This window comes from Panthera leo, chromosome C2 (genome assembly GCF_018350215.1).
Source record: "Panthera leo isolate Ple1 chromosome C2, P.leo_Ple1_pat1.1, whole genome shotgun sequence".
NCBI classification, from domain to species: Eukaryota; Metazoa; Chordata; class Mammalia; order Carnivora; family Felidae; genus Panthera; species Panthera leo.
Genome location: NC_056687.1, coordinates 122,865,608 through 122,884,003, shown reverse-complemented (window position 1 = coordinate 122,884,003; position 18,396 = coordinate 122,865,608). Strand labels below are relative to the sequence as shown.

Below are 18,396 nucleotides of genomic sequence, written 5' to 3'. Positions count from 1 at the left end.
CATTATTTTCATAATGATCACACCTACCTCTTAGGTCCCTGTGGGGAGCGTTACGCATGTGACAGCGTCATTCAAACTGTGAAGCAGGGTGTGAGGATTGGCATCAGGATAACTTTGATTATTCTAGGGTTCCCTCTAGCCTGTTATTTTGCTTCTTAAGCACCTACCCTGCCCTCAGACTTGTGTGAGTGTATGTAGGGGAATAAAGGACAAACCAAGAAGATCACAGTTGAGGAATCAGATTAATGTTTCAGGATATTATTCTTAATGCCATAGTAGAGGATGAATTGGAGTGGGATAGGACTTCTTACTGGAAGACCAGTCAGAAGGCCACTACAGGCATGCAGAGAGGTGATGGCAGGGCCAGAACCAAAAAAGGAGATGGAATTGACAGACTTGGGGTATTCACACAGGAATATTACACCAACCCTAGCTCAAGTCTTATTTAAATTCTCGGCCCTTTATGTGTGGCTGTTGACCATAAGTATCTTGTATTCCTTTGCTAGGCCTGCCTTAAGAAAGTGCTACTAACTTTATGGCTTAGAACAACAGAAATTTACTGTCTCACAGTTCTGGAGGCCAGAAGTCTGAAATCAAGTTGTTGGCAGGACCAGGCTTGCTCTGAAAGTACAAGGGATAGATCTGTCCCAAGTGTCTCTTCTGGCTTCTGGTAGTTTCTTGGCTGGTGGCAACAGAACACATTGCACTCACATGTATGCATGTCTGTCTCTGTGTCCAAATTTCCCCTTTTTATAAGACACCATTCATTTTGGATTAAGTCCTGCCCAAATGACCTCACTTTAACTTGATTACCCCTATAAAGACCCTCTTTCCACATAAGGTTACTTTCCAAGGTACTGGAGGTTAGGATTCTAACCTCTTTTTTTTTCGGGGCCATAATTCAACCAGTAGCATGTATTTGACGTGTGTTAATTTTCCATTAAATAATATGTTATTCACCTGGTAAAATTACTAAAGAGCAACTTAAACTGCTTAGGCAATTTAGACCATTAAGATAGTCACAGTTTTTAAGTGATAAGAAAGCATTCAAATGTCTGTTGTATCTTTACACATATGTTGGTACATATACAGATATGTATGTATATAAAATGCAGTAACAATTTGTAATGATTAGGTTGAGGTCAGAAATTCCAGCACACAGCCATGACCTGCTAGTTCATTGATTGATAATGAATATTAACCCTGAAACATCTAATAGATGGTAGCATTTGAGAATTAAAGCTTTCAGTCAGTTTTTAAACAGTAGCTATCTACACTGGGCATCCAGGAATAGAAATAGTTGGATTTGGGTCAAGTGAAAGATCCCTGGTCTTGGACCCCAAAAATCTGCTGCCCAACTTTCTGTGTGCCTCATTGAACTTCTCTCTGAACCTCGCTTCTCTGAAGGTTCCTTAGGTGTAAAATGGGACCATCATGCTCTTTGTCTCTCATGCGGTTGTTGGATGAGAGCATATGATTGGACAAATGTGCACTATTAATAATATCATTATGGATGAGCTATTCAAGTGGTGATCTTAAAAGTCAATCTTTGTTTCCATTGTGTTCTAGTCAACAAGCACAAGCCATGGATCGAGACCTCATATCACGGAGTCATAACTGAGAACAACGACACAGTGATTTTGGACCCACCACTTGTAGCCCTGGATAAAGATGCACCAGTTCCTTTTGCAGGTGAGATGATGGCTTATTATGGTTGCACTTAGCCCTCTTTTAAACATGTCAGGAAGCCTCCATGGAGCTGAGACTCAGGCTGCCTATAGCTCTTGTCACCCTCTGTGCATCTCTTCATGATCAGTCTGTGATTTCAAAGCTCTGTGCCTCTTCTGACTTCTGGTGTGGTTCTGATTTCTGATTTATGGTTTTTTCCTTTGGTATTGCCTCCAGTGCAAGACCCTTATTTCTTCTTCTGAGTGATGGTATATTGCTGAAGTGGCCTCTGGAGTTGGAAAAGCTGGGCTAGTAAGGTCCATAGGGGAATTTTCCCTCTTGAAAGATGACTATCGACAGATTAAGTGTGTGACCCATTGTCCCCACTACCCATATATCATGGACAGGTGAAGAATTGCAGCTTGGTAGCTTGGCAAGAGAAGAGGGAAAGAAAAAAAGGACCAAGAAATATTTGCTAACGATAGGAGAGGGCTGTGCCCTTGAGATTCACAGTGGGTGTGGCTTTTGGTGGAGGAATCAAAAGACAGTGCCATTTTGCCCTCTGCAGCTTGTGGTAGAGAGTCTTCTCATTATCATCAAGATAATGACTACTTCCTTCTCTAACCTCCTGTAAGGACCAGCTCTCTGGACCAGTGTGTGAAGAATATGACTATGTCTCACATTTCCATAGACTCTGGCAAAGAGAAGGAGATGGCTGATAGTAGGGGCAGGAGCGAATGGGCAAAAAATTTCTGAAGATGCCTGCATCATGAGTAATATTGTTAACATTTTATCACTGTCAGGAGAAAGACAGGAAATGTAACGAAGGTTTTCAAGATTTCTAGAAGATTGCTTTATGATAGATGGGTGCCAGGCTGAGGTTTTCACCATGATGAAGTCTATTTTTTTCTGACGGTTTGTCTGCTACATTATGAGCTACTTGGACAGAAAAAAATGGCTCTTTCACACTTCTAAGAGATAAGCTCTATGAAGGCCCCTTTTTCATTCCAGAACATTGTAAAGTAAGGAGTGAGGGGGTGGGTTCAATGGGGGAAATTCAGCGTTATGTGAAGATAAACCCATAAGTATTCTTACGGAGCATCAGGGAGATACTCTTGACTCTCAGAAGAAGCTTTATCTTTATTTCATGTTAGACTGATTACCACCAAGGGCACCTAACTGTGACTTGCATGGTGTTTTAGAGTGGGGATATTTCCTTACATCTTCCAGCCATCCTCAAAGTTTCCAGCTCAACCAAATTCCACTCGGAAGTGTGAATCCCATGCTGTCTTTTCCACAAAAGAGGAGTTGTCTTTCCCAGACCTTCTTTGCCAGCCTGAGACTATTCCAAAGCATCCCCTTCTTGGATATAATTAGATGATATTGGGGTGAATCAGCAATTCTTAACCTCCTAGAAATGAGATTTTAAAACAAGCACTAGCAAAAAATATTTGGGTTATGGAAATGTTTGGTTTGGAATGCACTGTGTGCTTAACAAAATGGAGACAATATTTAAAAATTGGGAGATTTAGTGTAAGAAGGCAGGATTCTGGTTTATCTTGATGAACCAGATAGGAAATGCAAAGCTGAGTCATGGCTTCCCTCTCTAGGCTGAGCAAGTGCTCCTGGCTTCCCTCAGCCCCTTCTCTGCAGCCTGTGTGCATAGGTCTTTCCACCAAGCAGGTCTTCTCATTCACCTTTCCTTTCAAGTGTGTGACTCTTCTTTGAAACATGACAGAAAAAACCAGTGACGCATGAAGCAGGAAGTAAAAGTAAGTTACTTTAGTGTAGTGCGTCTAACATTTTAAAAGATGAGGGATGTGTCTGATTCTTTATTATGTCTACCCTCAATGAAGCCCTGTTCTCCTCTAATAGTGAACTAGGAAACTGAAGTTGTTGAATAAACTGTTCTACCATAAAGTTATAAGCTCTTTAAGGTACAGACCAAAATGGGGGAGGGGGGCACAGTTTAAGCAAATCTGATATTTGGAAGTTTGGATTTACAAAAGATTACTTCTCTTGCTTGGTTTATGGGACTGCAGGACAATTAATAATTTCACCTGAAGATTCACCAAGGTGTTTCATAAACCATAAATCCGTCAAACTTGAATTTGTATTCTGACCATCTGATATGCCCACTGGTTTTCAGGCACATCTTGAAACTAAGATTTGCTTCTAAGCCAAGCCCTGAGTAGTTATTCCCATCTGAAGAAAATTTCTCTGCTCCTTGATTTTTGCAGCTGCATAAAAAAAAATCTAGCTTAATGCATCAAAATATAATCTTCCAAGCTCTTCAGAGTAAAAAATAAAGGTGCTTTTTGGAATGGTCAAAGCTATTTTTCTCAGTGTTATTTATGATCAGCTCTAAGACAGGACACAGGCACTCACCATCCATCCATGCTGCAGACGTTTATTTTAAAACATTTATCTTAAAAAGAAAATACTGAAGATTTATTTCAGATCCCTATCATTCTCATAAAATTGAAAAATTCATATCTGCCAGCTCCATCAGTTCTTGAAGTCAACTGTAGCTTTTAGTCCCCCCTTATCAACTGTTTGTGCATTGTCAGTTTTCCACCCCTTTCCCACTGGTCTTTATTTCCAATTTAGCCTGTGAGGTGAGCCATAAGCTTGCTGGGAGATGGTTCCATCCATAACATTTTTGCTCTGTCTCATTTCTTTTGTGATTTCCCTCCTTGAAAAAAAAATTTAGAAAAATCTACATAAAATATCACTCACTTAACTAGAAGTCATCATTGCATTTTGCATATAAATGCAAATTCAGGGACATAGAATAGCTTTTCCTGCATATTTCCTGATTATTACAATAAGTGTTGATTGTGGAAAATGTGAAAAATATAGTAAAACACAAAGAGGTGTGAAAAATATGTTTTCTTACCCCCAGAGAGAGCCTCTGTTAACATTTTAGTGTATTTCCTTCCAGTCATTTTTCTACTCTTTTTTTTCTCCAAAAATTGTGATCTCTCCTCGTATTACAATTACTAACAACTTATTTTTCCCTTACTAAACTAATGAAAATATACCATTTCATTAAATATTAATTCTGCAACTGATTAAATGGCTGTGTGATGTCCTTCTCAATGAATATTCTGTAGCTTACCATTCTTTTTTTTTTTTCTAGCTTCATTGAGTTACAGTTGACATACAACATTGTCTAAGTTTAAGGTGTACAATTGTATTGATTTGATAAACATCTATATTGGAAAAATGATTATTGCCATAGTGTTATCTAACATCTCCATCACCTCAAATAATTACAATTTCCTTTTTGTGGTGAGAACATGTAAGGTCTATTCTCTTAGCAATTTTCAAGGATATAAAACAATGTTGTTAACTATAATCATCATGCTGTACATTAGATCCCCAAAACTTATTTGTCTTGTAACTGAAATTTTCTACCCTTTGGCAACACCTCCCTATTTTCCCCACCCCCAGTGCCTGGTAACTACCATTTACTCCCTGTTTCTGAGTTTGACTTTTTAAAGCTGATTCCACATATAAGGGAATCTACATATAAGTGATATCATATATGTGATATAAGTGATTCCACATACAGATTCTATATATAAGTGAGATCATGCAGTATTTGTCTTCTATGTCTGGCTAATTTCACTGACCATAATGTCCTCAGGGTCTATCTATGTTGTCACAAATGCAGGAATTTCTTCTCTCATGGCTGAATAATACTAATAATGGAGTATCATTTATACACTTATCAATTTTCTTCTTTATACATTTATCAGTTTATCCGTTGACAGACACTTAGGTTGTTTCCATATCTTGGCTATTGTGAGTTATACTGCAATGAACATAGGGATGCAGATATCTCTTTGAAATCCTGATTTTATTTCCTTTGGATGTATATACAGAAGTAGGATTGCTAGATCATATGGTATTTATGTTTGTAATTTTTTGAGGATCCTCCATACTGTTTTCCATAGTGGCTGTACCAGTTTACATTCCCACCAACAGTACACAAAGGTTTCCTTTCTCTGCATCCTCGCCAACATTTTATCTCTCATCTTTTTGAAGATAAACATTCTGATGGGTATGAGGTGATAGGCAAATAATCTGTTATAATTCTTTTTTATTATAATTGTCTGCATTTCTGATTCTATCATTTGGATGGATTTCCAGAATTGGAATTAATAGGTCAAACATTTTAAAGTTCTGGAAACATGTTAAATTCCTTTCCAGAATAGTCGTATGAGTCTGCAGTCCTATTCTTACCACTCTAGTCTCATTCCCTGGCCCCTTTATGGCTTATTCTAATGGTGTGATTTAGATGATGTGGTGCAATCACCAGTAACAGTAGCCTCACCATCTTCATCTGTAAAATAATATAAGCTTTCCAAGGTTGTTGTTTTGATTAAATTTAAAGAATGTCTATGATGAATGTTACAGTGATTCAAGGTATAATAGAAGCTTAATAAATTTGAGGGTTTTTTTTCCATATCCTCTTCTGTGCCCATTTCATAGCAAGATAACCCAACTCAGATCCCAAGCATCTCAGGGCAGGCCAGCCATGGGGCTGGGACTGGAGCCCAGGACTTCTCACCACTTTATCTGAGTTCTTTTTTCCAGTGATGTTGCCTTTCGATCCCTGCCCCCACTGAGTACTAGAGGTGTCATCAACTCTCAGTCAGTGAATCATCCTCTCTCAGACGTCAGTCAAATCCATTAGACCTAACTCAGTTCTCAACCCAGTGTCTGGGCCCAGTGGACATGACCTTCTTAGAGAATCAGATCCAGAAAAATCCTTGAGTAATAATGAAAATCCTGTCCATTGCATGGCGAAAAAATGATAATGAAAGCAAGCTGGGCACACTGTGAACTTATTAATTTCTACATGAGCCCCACTGAGGCCTGTTAGGAAACTGTGGAGACTTTTAAATTTGAAGGGAATTAGATTGCCTTTCAGAGATAATAGAACTGTTCATTTGTCTACATTGGGCCAGTCTGGACTTGTCTTTAGTAAGGACAGAGCAGCAGAGAGTGATCAGGCATAATTGGCTGGCTTCTCAGGCTGGGTGACTCTCTGAAGGCTGCCTGGAAAATTGCCCAGGATGCTATTTGGCCTGTTTGGATCAGCTGGTTGGAGCGGAAGATTCTCTCCTCTCTGTGGTTAGCTCCATTTGCCCCTCCTTGTGCTGCTCAGCATTTGCCCACCTATTTGTCCCCTTAACTTTGGACCTGCCCAGGGCCCTTTCAGTGCTTTGGGCCCCCTAGGTCCCTGATGGCAGGGATCCTCCCTGAGGGCTTGTGCAGCCCCTGCCTCTTATGGTGGTAGGGGAACGCGGAGTGTGAACAGCCACAGGCTTTGACAGATACACATTGCTGTATATTTACGTTCTGCCATTTCCTAGCTGTGTGGTCTCAGATAAGTTACTGAACTCCTCTGAGGGGCAGTTTTCTCATAATTAAAATGAGGGTAAACACAGTATCTACATCTGGGTTAATGTGGATTAAATAAAATACTAATGTCCTGTGCCTAGTGCACTCCCTGGCAGCCAGTAGAGGTCCAGTATGTCACAATTCTGATAATCCCAGCAATGATAATAATGAGAGTAATCAAAGTAGGTATAAGTCTTAGTGTCACCAATAAGCCACAACGTTTTATTTATTTTAGGCTGATTACAATGATGGAATTATAATCAATGATAATGATGTTAAAGGGAGGAGAAAAGTGAGTTTGGAGTTTGTTTTAAAGGCTTAATGCAGTCACCCATCCAGCTCGGTTTCCTAGACTGGTTATGTGGCAGTGTCGGGACATTCAGTTAAATAATGTACGGAAAGTAGTTGTGAATTGTGCAGAAGTCTGTAAATCTTTGGTGGGAATGTATTTCCTTGCATTGCATCTGCATTCTATCCCTGTGGAGTAATCCATTAGTTGCAAGATACACGTTTGGATTACTGCAAACCATATGCTCTTTTATTAGAGACGTGCACACACACACACGCGCACACACACGCGCGCACACACACACACACACACACACACACACACACACACACACATGCCAGCCACAGCACACACAAAATTATATCCAAGCCTCACACCAACTCTGTGAAACAAGAAGGTCAGCTGTCGTGATTCTGTCTTGCCAATGAGGACATTGAAACTTGAAAAAACATTAAGTAACTATTCAGGGCTACCTTGCTGAGGATGGCTCGGCCCTATCACTCAATCCCAGATGATCAGACTGCAAGTCCTGCCTTCTTTCCCCTCTCCCCATTGTCCAGTGTGGGATACATGTCTCATTGGCAGTCGAAGATTGACATGGTACCCAGACATAGCGTTAAGGAATGCGGCCTACCGCTCCAGGCTGTTCCCTTTGAAGTTCTTTTTCAATCTCTCTGATGATGTCAAGGAGAAAGGCAGTTGGTGAGGCTCAGCACCTCTCCAGCATTTGCTAATCCCTCTCTCTGACAAAGAAGGAACAAGCTCTTTCTCAAAGCATTCCATACGCCACACTGTTGAGGTAGAATGTTAATAGCATTCTGTCGTGTTTTATTTAAGTTCCTTTTTCTTTTTTTCTTTTTCTTACTTTTTTTTTTTTTTTTTGAGACAAGTATTGCTGGCTTTTCAGTTTTGGGGGTTTATTTTTAAAAATAGAGTCATTTGGGTGTTTTTAAACCCCAATTTAAAGAAAAATGTAAATAAATAAGTAGGTAGTTCATGGCAATGGCAAAAAAACCCAAAAAACAAAAAACCATGAAAGAGGTCCAGGACTGAGTGCCACATGGGACGCCATGGAATGACCACCTCTGAGCTTCATTCCTCACCCAGCCACCTCAAGACTACCCACCATCTTCAGTGCCCTTCCCTGCCACAGGGTCTCTGAGGGCTGACCCTGGCAGCCAAGGAGCCACCTACATCAGCCTCACAGTAGATGGTGATTGTGTTCTAGGTGGTTTGTGTGGGGGTCATTCTTGTGGGCCAGAGGCAGGGTGCCCCCTGGTGTCCCACCCTGGTCTCTGAGCATTTACTTGGCCTCAGCCAGAAGCCAGTCTGGCAGTCCTTGCAGAGAACTGTGGATTCTCTGGAATCCACAATCTGGGTGACTGCCCCGGACCTAACAGAGTTGGAATCAAGAATAAACAGTACCAGGGGTGCCTGGGTGGCTCAGTCAGTTAAATGTCTGACTTTGTCCCAGGTCATGATCTCACAGTTCGTGAGTTCAAGCCCGTGTTGGCCTCTGTGCTGACAGCTCAGAGCCTGAAGCCTGCTTTGGATTCTGTGTGTGTCTCTCTCTCTGCCCCTTCCCTGCTCACACTCTGACTCACTCTCTCTCTTTCTCTCTCTCTCCTCAAAAATAAATAAACATTTTTAAAAAAGAATAGACAGGACCAGAAAGACATGGATCAACGTCTGTTAATTCGAGTACATGTGACAATTACTAAAAAGAATAAAGAATAAAACAAAATTAACCTACACTCCTAAGACCCTGCCAGACCTTTTCCTGTTCATATATTAATACACAGTTCTGATTAATTTGGATCATAGTTTACTCTGTTCAGAGTCTTTGTGTTTTCATCTTTCGTAGACCTTTTCCAAGCTGACTAAAATATATTTTAAAATATTACTGAAGAGTAGAGTACAAAATTATACTTCATAGATCCCTCTCGTGGTTTATTTAACCATTCTCTTATTTTTGTACATTTAGGTTGTTTACAGTGTTTTTCCAATTAAAAATAACATTGCCACGGGCAACTTTGTAGAAATACCTTTCTTATACAAACATAGGAGTCAGGATTTCATGTTTATGGTTTAGTTCATAGATGGTAAAAAAACAGATGTGTTCTATTTTCAGTGACAGATTGAGATTGTGTTGTCAGATGTTTTTGCCGATATGATCGGTGATCGCCCAATTTTCTAGCATATGGTGGGTTTCCGGATAAACAGGGGAGTAGAAACTGGACTGGCTCCCACACCTGTCCACAGCCTGTGGCGGAGCCTCCATCCTTGTAATGAACCCTCTCCCTCACTATAGTGACTGTCATCTAAGGGTTTCCAGTTTTAGGCAAGGTGTGATTTGAGAACTCATCAGGACAGTACAGAAGTTGCTTTAAAGCTGGGAAAAATTTGCAGGGTGAGGGCACATCAACCAGCAAATAAGCCAGAAGTCCTGCTCAAGTGGATGCTCTGGGGAGGATCACCATGACAGCATCCATTTGTAGTCCCCAGGAGCAGCAAGGCCTGTTGGACCACACCCGTGGGCCCCGTCCTGTTGGTGGCAGAGGGGTCTACCAGGCACACTGGGAGAGAAGAAGACCTGGTATATCATTCACCCTGGAACTAAAGTATTGAGTTAGCTCTGTTCTTGGTGCTCTCTTTTCAGCCAGTTTGGCAGCTTCCAGCCTTGACAGTGATGGGGGCATATTTGGGTCTTTTTCTTGGTTACCCCTCCATGAGCAGTGCATTCACTCTGGTGTTTCCCTTTCACACTTTTTACCCCTCCTTCCTATCTGCTGATGGCCAAGAAGCTCAGGAAGCAGATCTCATCACTGGACAGGGCCTTCCATATATAACCCTCAGGTTCCCAGGGCCTGGGACACAAAGCCCTGGCCTTGCGGAGTAGAGAAGTGAACATCTCTCCTGCCACAGAGGAGGTTGGTAGCCTCTTTCTATGGTGGAACTGTTCTGCTGGAGGGAGAAAAAGGAGCTTCCCAGATTCTCTGCTGCCCATGCATTTGGGGTCTTTGCCCTGAATTTTCTTTCTTGTTAATTATCCTCTTTGCCCACCTCAGACTTGATCTCAGTGTCCCTAAAGCTCTCTGTCTGTATATCGCCAGTCACTGGGCCTTTTGTTGTTGTTTTCACTTCTCTCATGCTGAAGGCTGTGTATATTTTTGCTTCATGGCAACTCATTTTAGGATGGCCCATCTCATCTGGAAAATTGTACTGTTCACCTCTTCTCCATTATGATCCATGCTTAATCCTGGAGTCCCAGGTGTCTCCATAGGAGCCTAGTTGCTCAGGGTTCTTTTGCACCTGAGTCCCTGATGAGTGCAGTCACATAACCTCTTCTCAAGTTTAGTGGTCAGAGGCAGGTGCTGAGGGGACACTGTGTCAGGATGGCTGGAGGAGGGACTAGGAGCCAAAGTACAGAGGAGGGAAGGCAGGAGCAAGGGCTGGCCAGGCAAGGAAAAAGAAGAGTGTGGGAGTCCCAGATAAATGCTCACAGCAGGGGTCCCACTCCAGTTCAAACTAATGTTTAAGGGAGAATTAGTGATTACTTGTGGGTCATTTTCCATAATTTAGGCTGAAAAGTGAGGGACATTTAGGGATTCAAACCATATTCCTGGGACATGGGACTTTCATTGCTATAACCAAGAAGGTCTGGGTAAACTGGAGTTGGTCACCCCAACAGGAAGGATGTGGAGTTCTAGGATAGAAAGCTTAAGTACTGGCACTAGGTTGCTTGAGAAAAGCCCTTGAAGGTAAGAATCTCAAGTCTTCTGGGATTTGGAGCTAATGGCAGTATTATACTAAAACAGGATGAAAAGTGGACAATGAAATCAATAATAATAGCAGGACTGGTGCCAGCCCATATGGTAACTGTGAAAATTAGAAACAGGTGCTCTTTATTACATATGGACACTGTCCCACACTAGAGCACATGACTTGGCAAATGGAGAAAGAGGCAGATTTCAGCCCCTACTTGTCCCCTTAGTCGTACATCCTTGTACAAAAAACAACTTGTAGGCAACAACACTGGAAATTAACTGACATTTATCAAGCACTGACTACATACCAGGCACTGTACTAGGTAGTTTATCATACGTACTAGATACACACATACTGTATCATTTAACTTTTACAACAGTCCTCTGAAGTAAGCACTATCATTGTTTCTTTTTTACAGAAGGAGAGACTAAAGCTAAACCAGATTCTGTAATTTGCTCAGAACACAGTAGTGATGATAATATTGTAATTTTAACCAGGTGTCTCAGCTAAGGTATTGCTGTGCAACAACCAACCCAAAACTTAGGAGCATTAAAAATCAGCCATTAATTCTTTCTCAAGAAAGATGTTCCCAAGTTTTGGGGTAGTTGTTGGACAGCTCTGCTAATGTGAGCCAGGCTCAGCTGGTCCCAGCTGGGCTTGTCCAGGTACTTGTAGGCTGGTGGGTAGGCTGTAGGCTGGCTTGTCTAGAGTGGCCTTGACTGGATGACACTGTTCTCCCCCATGTATTCTTCTGGAATGCTGGCCCAAGCATGATGGCAGACCAGCCTGAGTATATAGAGCATAAAGAGCACATAGTTGTGCAAGATTTGGCAACTACCTGGCAAGCTACTTGGGACAGGTTTGTTACTGTCCCGCAGCTAAACAAATCATATGGCCAAGCCCAGAGTCAGCGTCATAGCAGACTGCCAATGGCAAAGAGGGGTGACAAGTAGGGTCATCAGTGTGGTCCTTCCATCACAGTCTGCCCTTAGGCCACAACTATTCACACCCCTTTCTCATAGAAAATATGCTCACTTTATTTTAGGATCCCCAAAAGTGCATCCTATAATGGCATCTGGCTTTGAGGCCAAGATTTTGTGATCTTCCTCAGGTCTGGATGCAGGTCTCTTGGTCCAGAGATCTGTTAGCTAACAGGATAAGTTATCTCCCCACCCCCTACCCCAATTTTCAGGGAAGGGAAACCTCAACAACCTCCCATTCAAAGAGAAGAAGAATGGGAAGCACACAGCAATCACTGGGCTGATCTCTAGCAATCCTGTATCCTTCTGGAAAAATGTTGCCAGGTCCCTCCATTTTGAGGGTGATTCTGTTCCCTAGGAGTGGCTTCCAGGCTACTCTTCTCTACAGTTCCCTGTTAACCACTGTTCCCTATCATCATCATTTTGTTCTGCTCCATCCCAAGCTAGTGGACTCAGCAGGAGTGGGCACAGGGTCCTGGCCTCAGTCCTTGGGGACACTTCTAGCTTCATTCATCTCCCCATTAGTGTCCCTGATGCTGTCCAGCATTAGCAAAAGACAGTGGGTCAAACTTAACTCCAAAGCCAGGGCTCCGCATACAATAAATCAAGGGAAAAAAATGAAACAAAAAACACACCTTTATTTCTATTGGAGAAACAATTCCTAAGACATAGGTATCAAAGCTCCAAGTCCAAACACATCCTGGGGAATCAGTGACTCTCAATCTATAGCCTTATTGGCAAATGTGATGCAAACATGTTTATGGTGCTTTCTCACTCACTGCCCCTCATGGCCAAATTCTAGGCCACATGACCCAGACCCTCTCCCCGACTGTGATTGGACCTGAAGTGGGCACATAGCTCAGGCCAGCCAATGAATAAAGTAGTTACAGCCTGTGATTGCTACCTGGATAGAAGAGGTCACACAGGCCAATTGGCTTCCTGTTTGAGTGCTAAGGGACCATGTGGGAGAGCAAGGATTATGAATGAAGCTTCTGTGATATGTGCAAATCATGATTTGGTCAGTAGACTGAGGCAAGCCCTTGGTCAGCCAACTGAGGTGAAGCAGCTGGTCCTAGGGAGAAACAGATGTGCCTGGAGGGAAGGGTCTAAGTGGTTGCTCTTGGAACCATGGCTTCCATTCTTAAGTGGTTCTGGTGTCCAGGTGATCTTGGATTTCCATGAGATTATTTTCATTGCTGCACTTGTATCTCCACTCTCTGCTGAGATGACTCTGCCTCTTTGTCCCTGGAAAGCAAAGAGGCCAAATGAAAACAACCTGTTAATATGGTTTTCTGTATTGAGGGAAGGGGCATTGTATGAGCTAGGGGAGAAAAATGAACCCAAGAACGCTCAGGTAAGTGGGCAGCATAGAGAAGAACGAGCAGGGAATTTGAAAACATTGAAGAAATCCTCATAAAAAGCAGTAGCTGGTGATCATCACAGGGAAATCAATGATGATTGAAAACCAGCTCCAACTGTCAGTAATTGGACTGTTTAATAGCCAAGCTTAGACAAGTTAATACTGATTCAAATCCCTTCTCCAGAAGCCATTTCCGCAGCTTACAACAGTGGCCATATTGAATAGGCCTGGAATCAGAGCCCATCACAAATATTAATTATGAACATGAATTCGTAAGGTCAATGGTTTTACTTTAATAGGAATTTGGGGCCTATGAATGCAAGTCCTAAATGTCTTAGACTTGTTAGAGATTCCAAAGCAAAGAATAGGAGTAGAGCAGGCATTTACAGTTCGTTCTGCTTGGCATCGTGTCCAGCGTGAGATCACTGAATACCTTGGCGTGAATTCAGAGCTCGATTTTATTATCTTGTAGCTGCCTGTAATCACAGATGAGGCATCAAAGGCCAGCTGTCCCCCATGAACCTTGACAGTCTATATAAACTAATTACTTTTTTATGAGCCATCCTTTCAGAGGTTTGGAGAGAGGGCCTATTAAGCCAAGTTCAATATGATATACAAACTTTAAAAATTATTATTATTTATCTAAGTTCCAGCTGAGTGCCATGGTAAATGACATCGTCTGTAATGGTTGGCTTGGGTGGCCATGGACTTCATTAAAATACAATATTCTGTGTTATCTGTCCATCGTTCCTTCCTTCCTTCCTTCCTTCCTTCCTTCCTTCCTTCCTTCCTTCCTTCCTTCCTTCCTTCCTTCCTCTTTTTCTTTAGTGCAAAGGTAAATCCCAGTGAGGCAGGAGGTCTTTCTGCACATTAACGATACTAATAGCAAAATTTGAAGGGTAAGGAAGAAACCCCACAGATTTCAGAAGTGTGGGAACATTAGAAAAGCCCTTCTCCTGGCTCTATCAGGCTGTGGATTGCAAGGGTAAACCTTTATGCTCTTTGTCCCTAAGTCCACTGCACAAAGAGCACCCCTTGACCCTTTCTCTTTTTGTGTACCTCTCTCTCAGAGTCCCTAAAGAGGTGGGATAACAGATGTAACACTCACTGAGGCCTGCCCTTAGACCACCCACCTTGGTGCTGTTCCCAGTTGTCTGTCACGTTAGCACTGAGGCCATCTGTGCTGCTCTGCCTCACAGGTGGTGGGCTGGCCATACCATTTGGGGTGCTTTCTATCTCAGCCTCTGCCACTGGGCACTCCATCACTGCCCACCTCCAGATGCTTACTGCTATGATGTTTTCCTTCCATGTCCACCATGATAATGAGAGGCCCCGGGTCAGCCCACATGGCACTCCCCTTCATCACCTCCCTCCCAGCCCGGGAGAAAATGACCTTTTTTCTCTTCAGGCCAACTCTTGTTCAGGGCTTCCCACAGAAATGTTGTTTGGACTCCCAATGCTACAATTATTTCTGTTTTACCATAAGCTCTTCCCTTTCCAGAGATGGATGGGTACTCCCAGGGTATCTAAGGGATGGGTTCACATACCAGACTGAGTTATGCTATAAGTGATATTCCACTTAGGTGACCCCTGCTGACTCTGCCCTTGTCTCAGTTCCTTCTTTTGTAGCACTTCATTTCCTCTCACAAGCAAAGACATTGCTGCCAGCTACATGGTTTCACAGGCCCTCTCCATTCACCTCTCCTGTCATCCCCACACACAGTCCATCAGACATCACTCTAAATGAGTATGAACCTCATTTACAGAGAGGGGCCTGAGCCAATTGCAAGCCAGAGTGAATAGCCAGATAGCAGGGGAGTGGCTAGAGGGGCTTTATAATTCCACATGCCCCTTATCAGGATCACGTCCACCCCACCGGGACTCCTCCACTGACAGCATGTAAAGGAGACTCTTCTAAGTGGCATCCTCGTGGTTCCCATGATGAGTTCTCTCCTCAGCCACGGGACTTGCCACACTGGGCTTCAACTGACAAGCAGAGTCTGAATCCATTTTGTGTCCCTAGCACCTAGCACTGAGTAGGTGTTCAATTAAAATTGGTGCAGTGAATGAAAGACAGATTGATATCATATTACGTGCTTAGGCTAACCTATCACCTTCTCTTACTGCTTTTGACATATTTGCTCCTGGCCTCAGCTGAGTTCTGCAGTACTTTTAATCAATCTATTGAATTATCTGTTCCTCCTACCAGAGTGAGTTTGTTTATACTTATGTCTTGGCATACAACCTAGCTTAGAGGCTCTTAGTAAATATTTGCTAATTTGAGTTGAAAGGATTGAGTGGGCTTCCAACCTACTGCTCACAGCATGGGGGTAGGGAAGGAGGACGCTGGTGTTCAGGGAAGTCTCATCATGGTGCCCACATTGCACACTGCGGGGGCTAAAACTGACCCCTGGTGGCCCTCTGATGTAATTGGGAGCAAAGCCACCCCAGCTAGTATGTTTCCCAGATCACTACTCCCACATTCAATGTAGCCAGTGAAGGAAGATGACTGGTGTACAGAGATCTGGACCCGAGGGGACTGTGGCAATCCAGAGAGATTCTTTGTGGTAGTGGAAAAGTTTCCTTACCTAAGGAAAGAGGCAGCTGCTAGTCAGTGCTGGCTAATTTCTTTTAAGAAGGTTGATTTTTTGGGGGGCGACTGGGTGGCTCAGTTGGTTTGCATCTGGCTTTGGCTCAGGTCATGATCTCACAGTTTGTGGGTTCGAGCTCCACGTCAGGCTCTGTGCTGACAGCTCAGAACCTGGAGCCTGCTTCGGATTCTGTGTCTCCCTCTCTATCTGCTCCTCCCCCAGTCATGCTCTGTCTCTGTTTGTCTCTCAAAAACAGAACAAAACAAAACAAAACAAAAAACATTAAAAAATAATTTTAAAAAAGTTGTTTAAAAATCACATTATTTTCAATTCATTGTGTTTTACATACATTATAAGAAATAACATGGAAAGACCCTGTGTACTCTTTACCCAGTCTCCTCCAGTCATAACACCACGAAAAGCCATTGTACATCACAACCATGACATTGACATTGATAGTTAAGATGTAGAACATTTCCATCACCACAAGGATCCTTTTTGTTACCCTGTTATAGTCTTACCTACTTTCCTCCTACCCACTCCCTCCTTAACTTCCTGGCAGCCATTAATCTGTTCCCCTTTGAATAATCTGGTCATTTCCAGTATGTCATATAAATGGAATCATCCAGTAAGCAACCTTCTAGAATTAGCACTTTTGTCACTCAGCACTGTTCTCTGGAAATGCATCCAGGTTGTTACCTGTCTATCCTTTTTATTGCCGAGCAGCGTTCCACAGTATAAATGTACCACCATTTGTTTAACCATTCATCCACTGAAGGATGTCTGGGTTGTTTCCAGTTTTTAGTTATTATGAACAAAGCTGCTGTAACTATTTGTAGACAGGTTTTTTTTATATTAAATATAATTTATTGTCAAATTGGTTTCCATACTACACCTAGTGCTCATCCCAACAGGTGCCCTCCTCAATGCCCATTACCCAGTTTCCCCTCTCCCCCAACCCCCATCAACCCTCAGTTCATTCTCAGTATTTAAGAGTCTTATGGTTTGCCTCCCTCCCTCTCTGTAACTTTTTTCCCCCTTCCCCTCCCCCCTGGTCTTCTGTTAAGTTTCTCAGGATCCACATATGAGTGAAAACATACTATATCTGTCTTTCTCTGCCTGACTTATTTCACTTAGCATAATACCCTCGAGTTCTATCCATGTTGCTACAAATGGTGAGATTTCATTCTTTCTCATTGCCAAGTAGTATTCCATTGTATATATAAACCATATCTTTATCCATTCATCAGTTGATGGACATTTAGGCTCTTTCCATAATTTGGCTATTGTTGAAAGTGCTGCTATAAACATTGGGGTACAAGTGCCTCTATGCATCAGCATTCCTGTATCCCTTAGGTAAATTCCTAGCAGTGCTATTGCTGGGTCATAGGGTAGATCTATTTTTAATTTTTTGAGGAACCTCCACACTGTTTCCCAGAGCGGCTGCACCAGTTTGCATTCCCACCAACAGTGCGAGAGCGTTCCCGTTTCTACACATCTTCACCAGCATCTATAGTCTCCTGATTTGTTCATTTTAGCCACTCTGACCAGCGTGACGTGGTGAGGTGGTATCTCAGTGTGGTTTTGATTTGTATTTCCCTGATGAGGAGTGATGTTGAGCATCTTTTCATGTGTCTGTTGGCCACCTGGATGTCTTTGAAAAGTGTCTATTCATGTCTTCTTCCCATTTCTTCACTGGATTATTTGTTTTTTGGGTGGTGAGTTTGGTGAGTTCTTTATAGATTTCGGATACTAGCCCTTTATCTGGTATGTCATTTGCAAATATCTTTTCCCATTCCTTCAGTTTCCTTTTAGTTTTGTTGATTGTTTCCTTTACAGTGCAGACACTTTTTATCTTGATGAGGTCCCAATAGTTCATTTTTGCTTTTAATTCCCTTGCCTTTGGAGATGTGTCGAGTAAGAAATTGCTGCAGCTGAGGTCAAAGAGGTTTTTTCCTGCTTTCTCCTCTAGGGTTTTGATGGTTTCCTGTCTCACATTCAGGTCCTTCATCCATTTTGAGTTTATTTTGGTGTATGGTGTAAGAAAGTGGTCTAGTTCCATTCTTCTGCATGTTGCTGTCCAGTTCTCCCAGCACTATTTGTTAAAAAGACTGTGTTTTTTCCATTGGATATTCCTTCCTGCTTTGTCAAAGATTGGTTGGCCATACATTTGTGAGTCCAATTCTAGATTCTCTATTCTCTTCCATTGGTCTATGTGTCTGTTTTTGTGCCAATACCATGATGTCTTGCTGATTACAGCTTTGTAGTAGAGGCTAAAGTCTGCGATGGTGATGCCTCCCACTTTGGTTTTCTTCTTCAATATTA

At 42.4% G+C, this 18,396-nt stretch overlaps 1 protein-coding gene across 1 annotated transcript in view; it reads left to right on the top strand.

Moving 5' to 3' along the window:
- The window catches only part of CLSTN2 (calsyntenin 2), a 398,548-nt gene that overhangs the window by 17,884 nt on the left and 362,268 nt on the right, over positions 1-18,396 (top strand). The window contains exon 2 of the mRNA XM_042954752.1: positions 1,570-1,692. Coding sequence (XP_042810686.1) covers positions 1,570-1,692 — 123 coding nt within the window. The remainder of the gene's footprint in view (positions 1-1,569; positions 1,693-18,396) is intronic.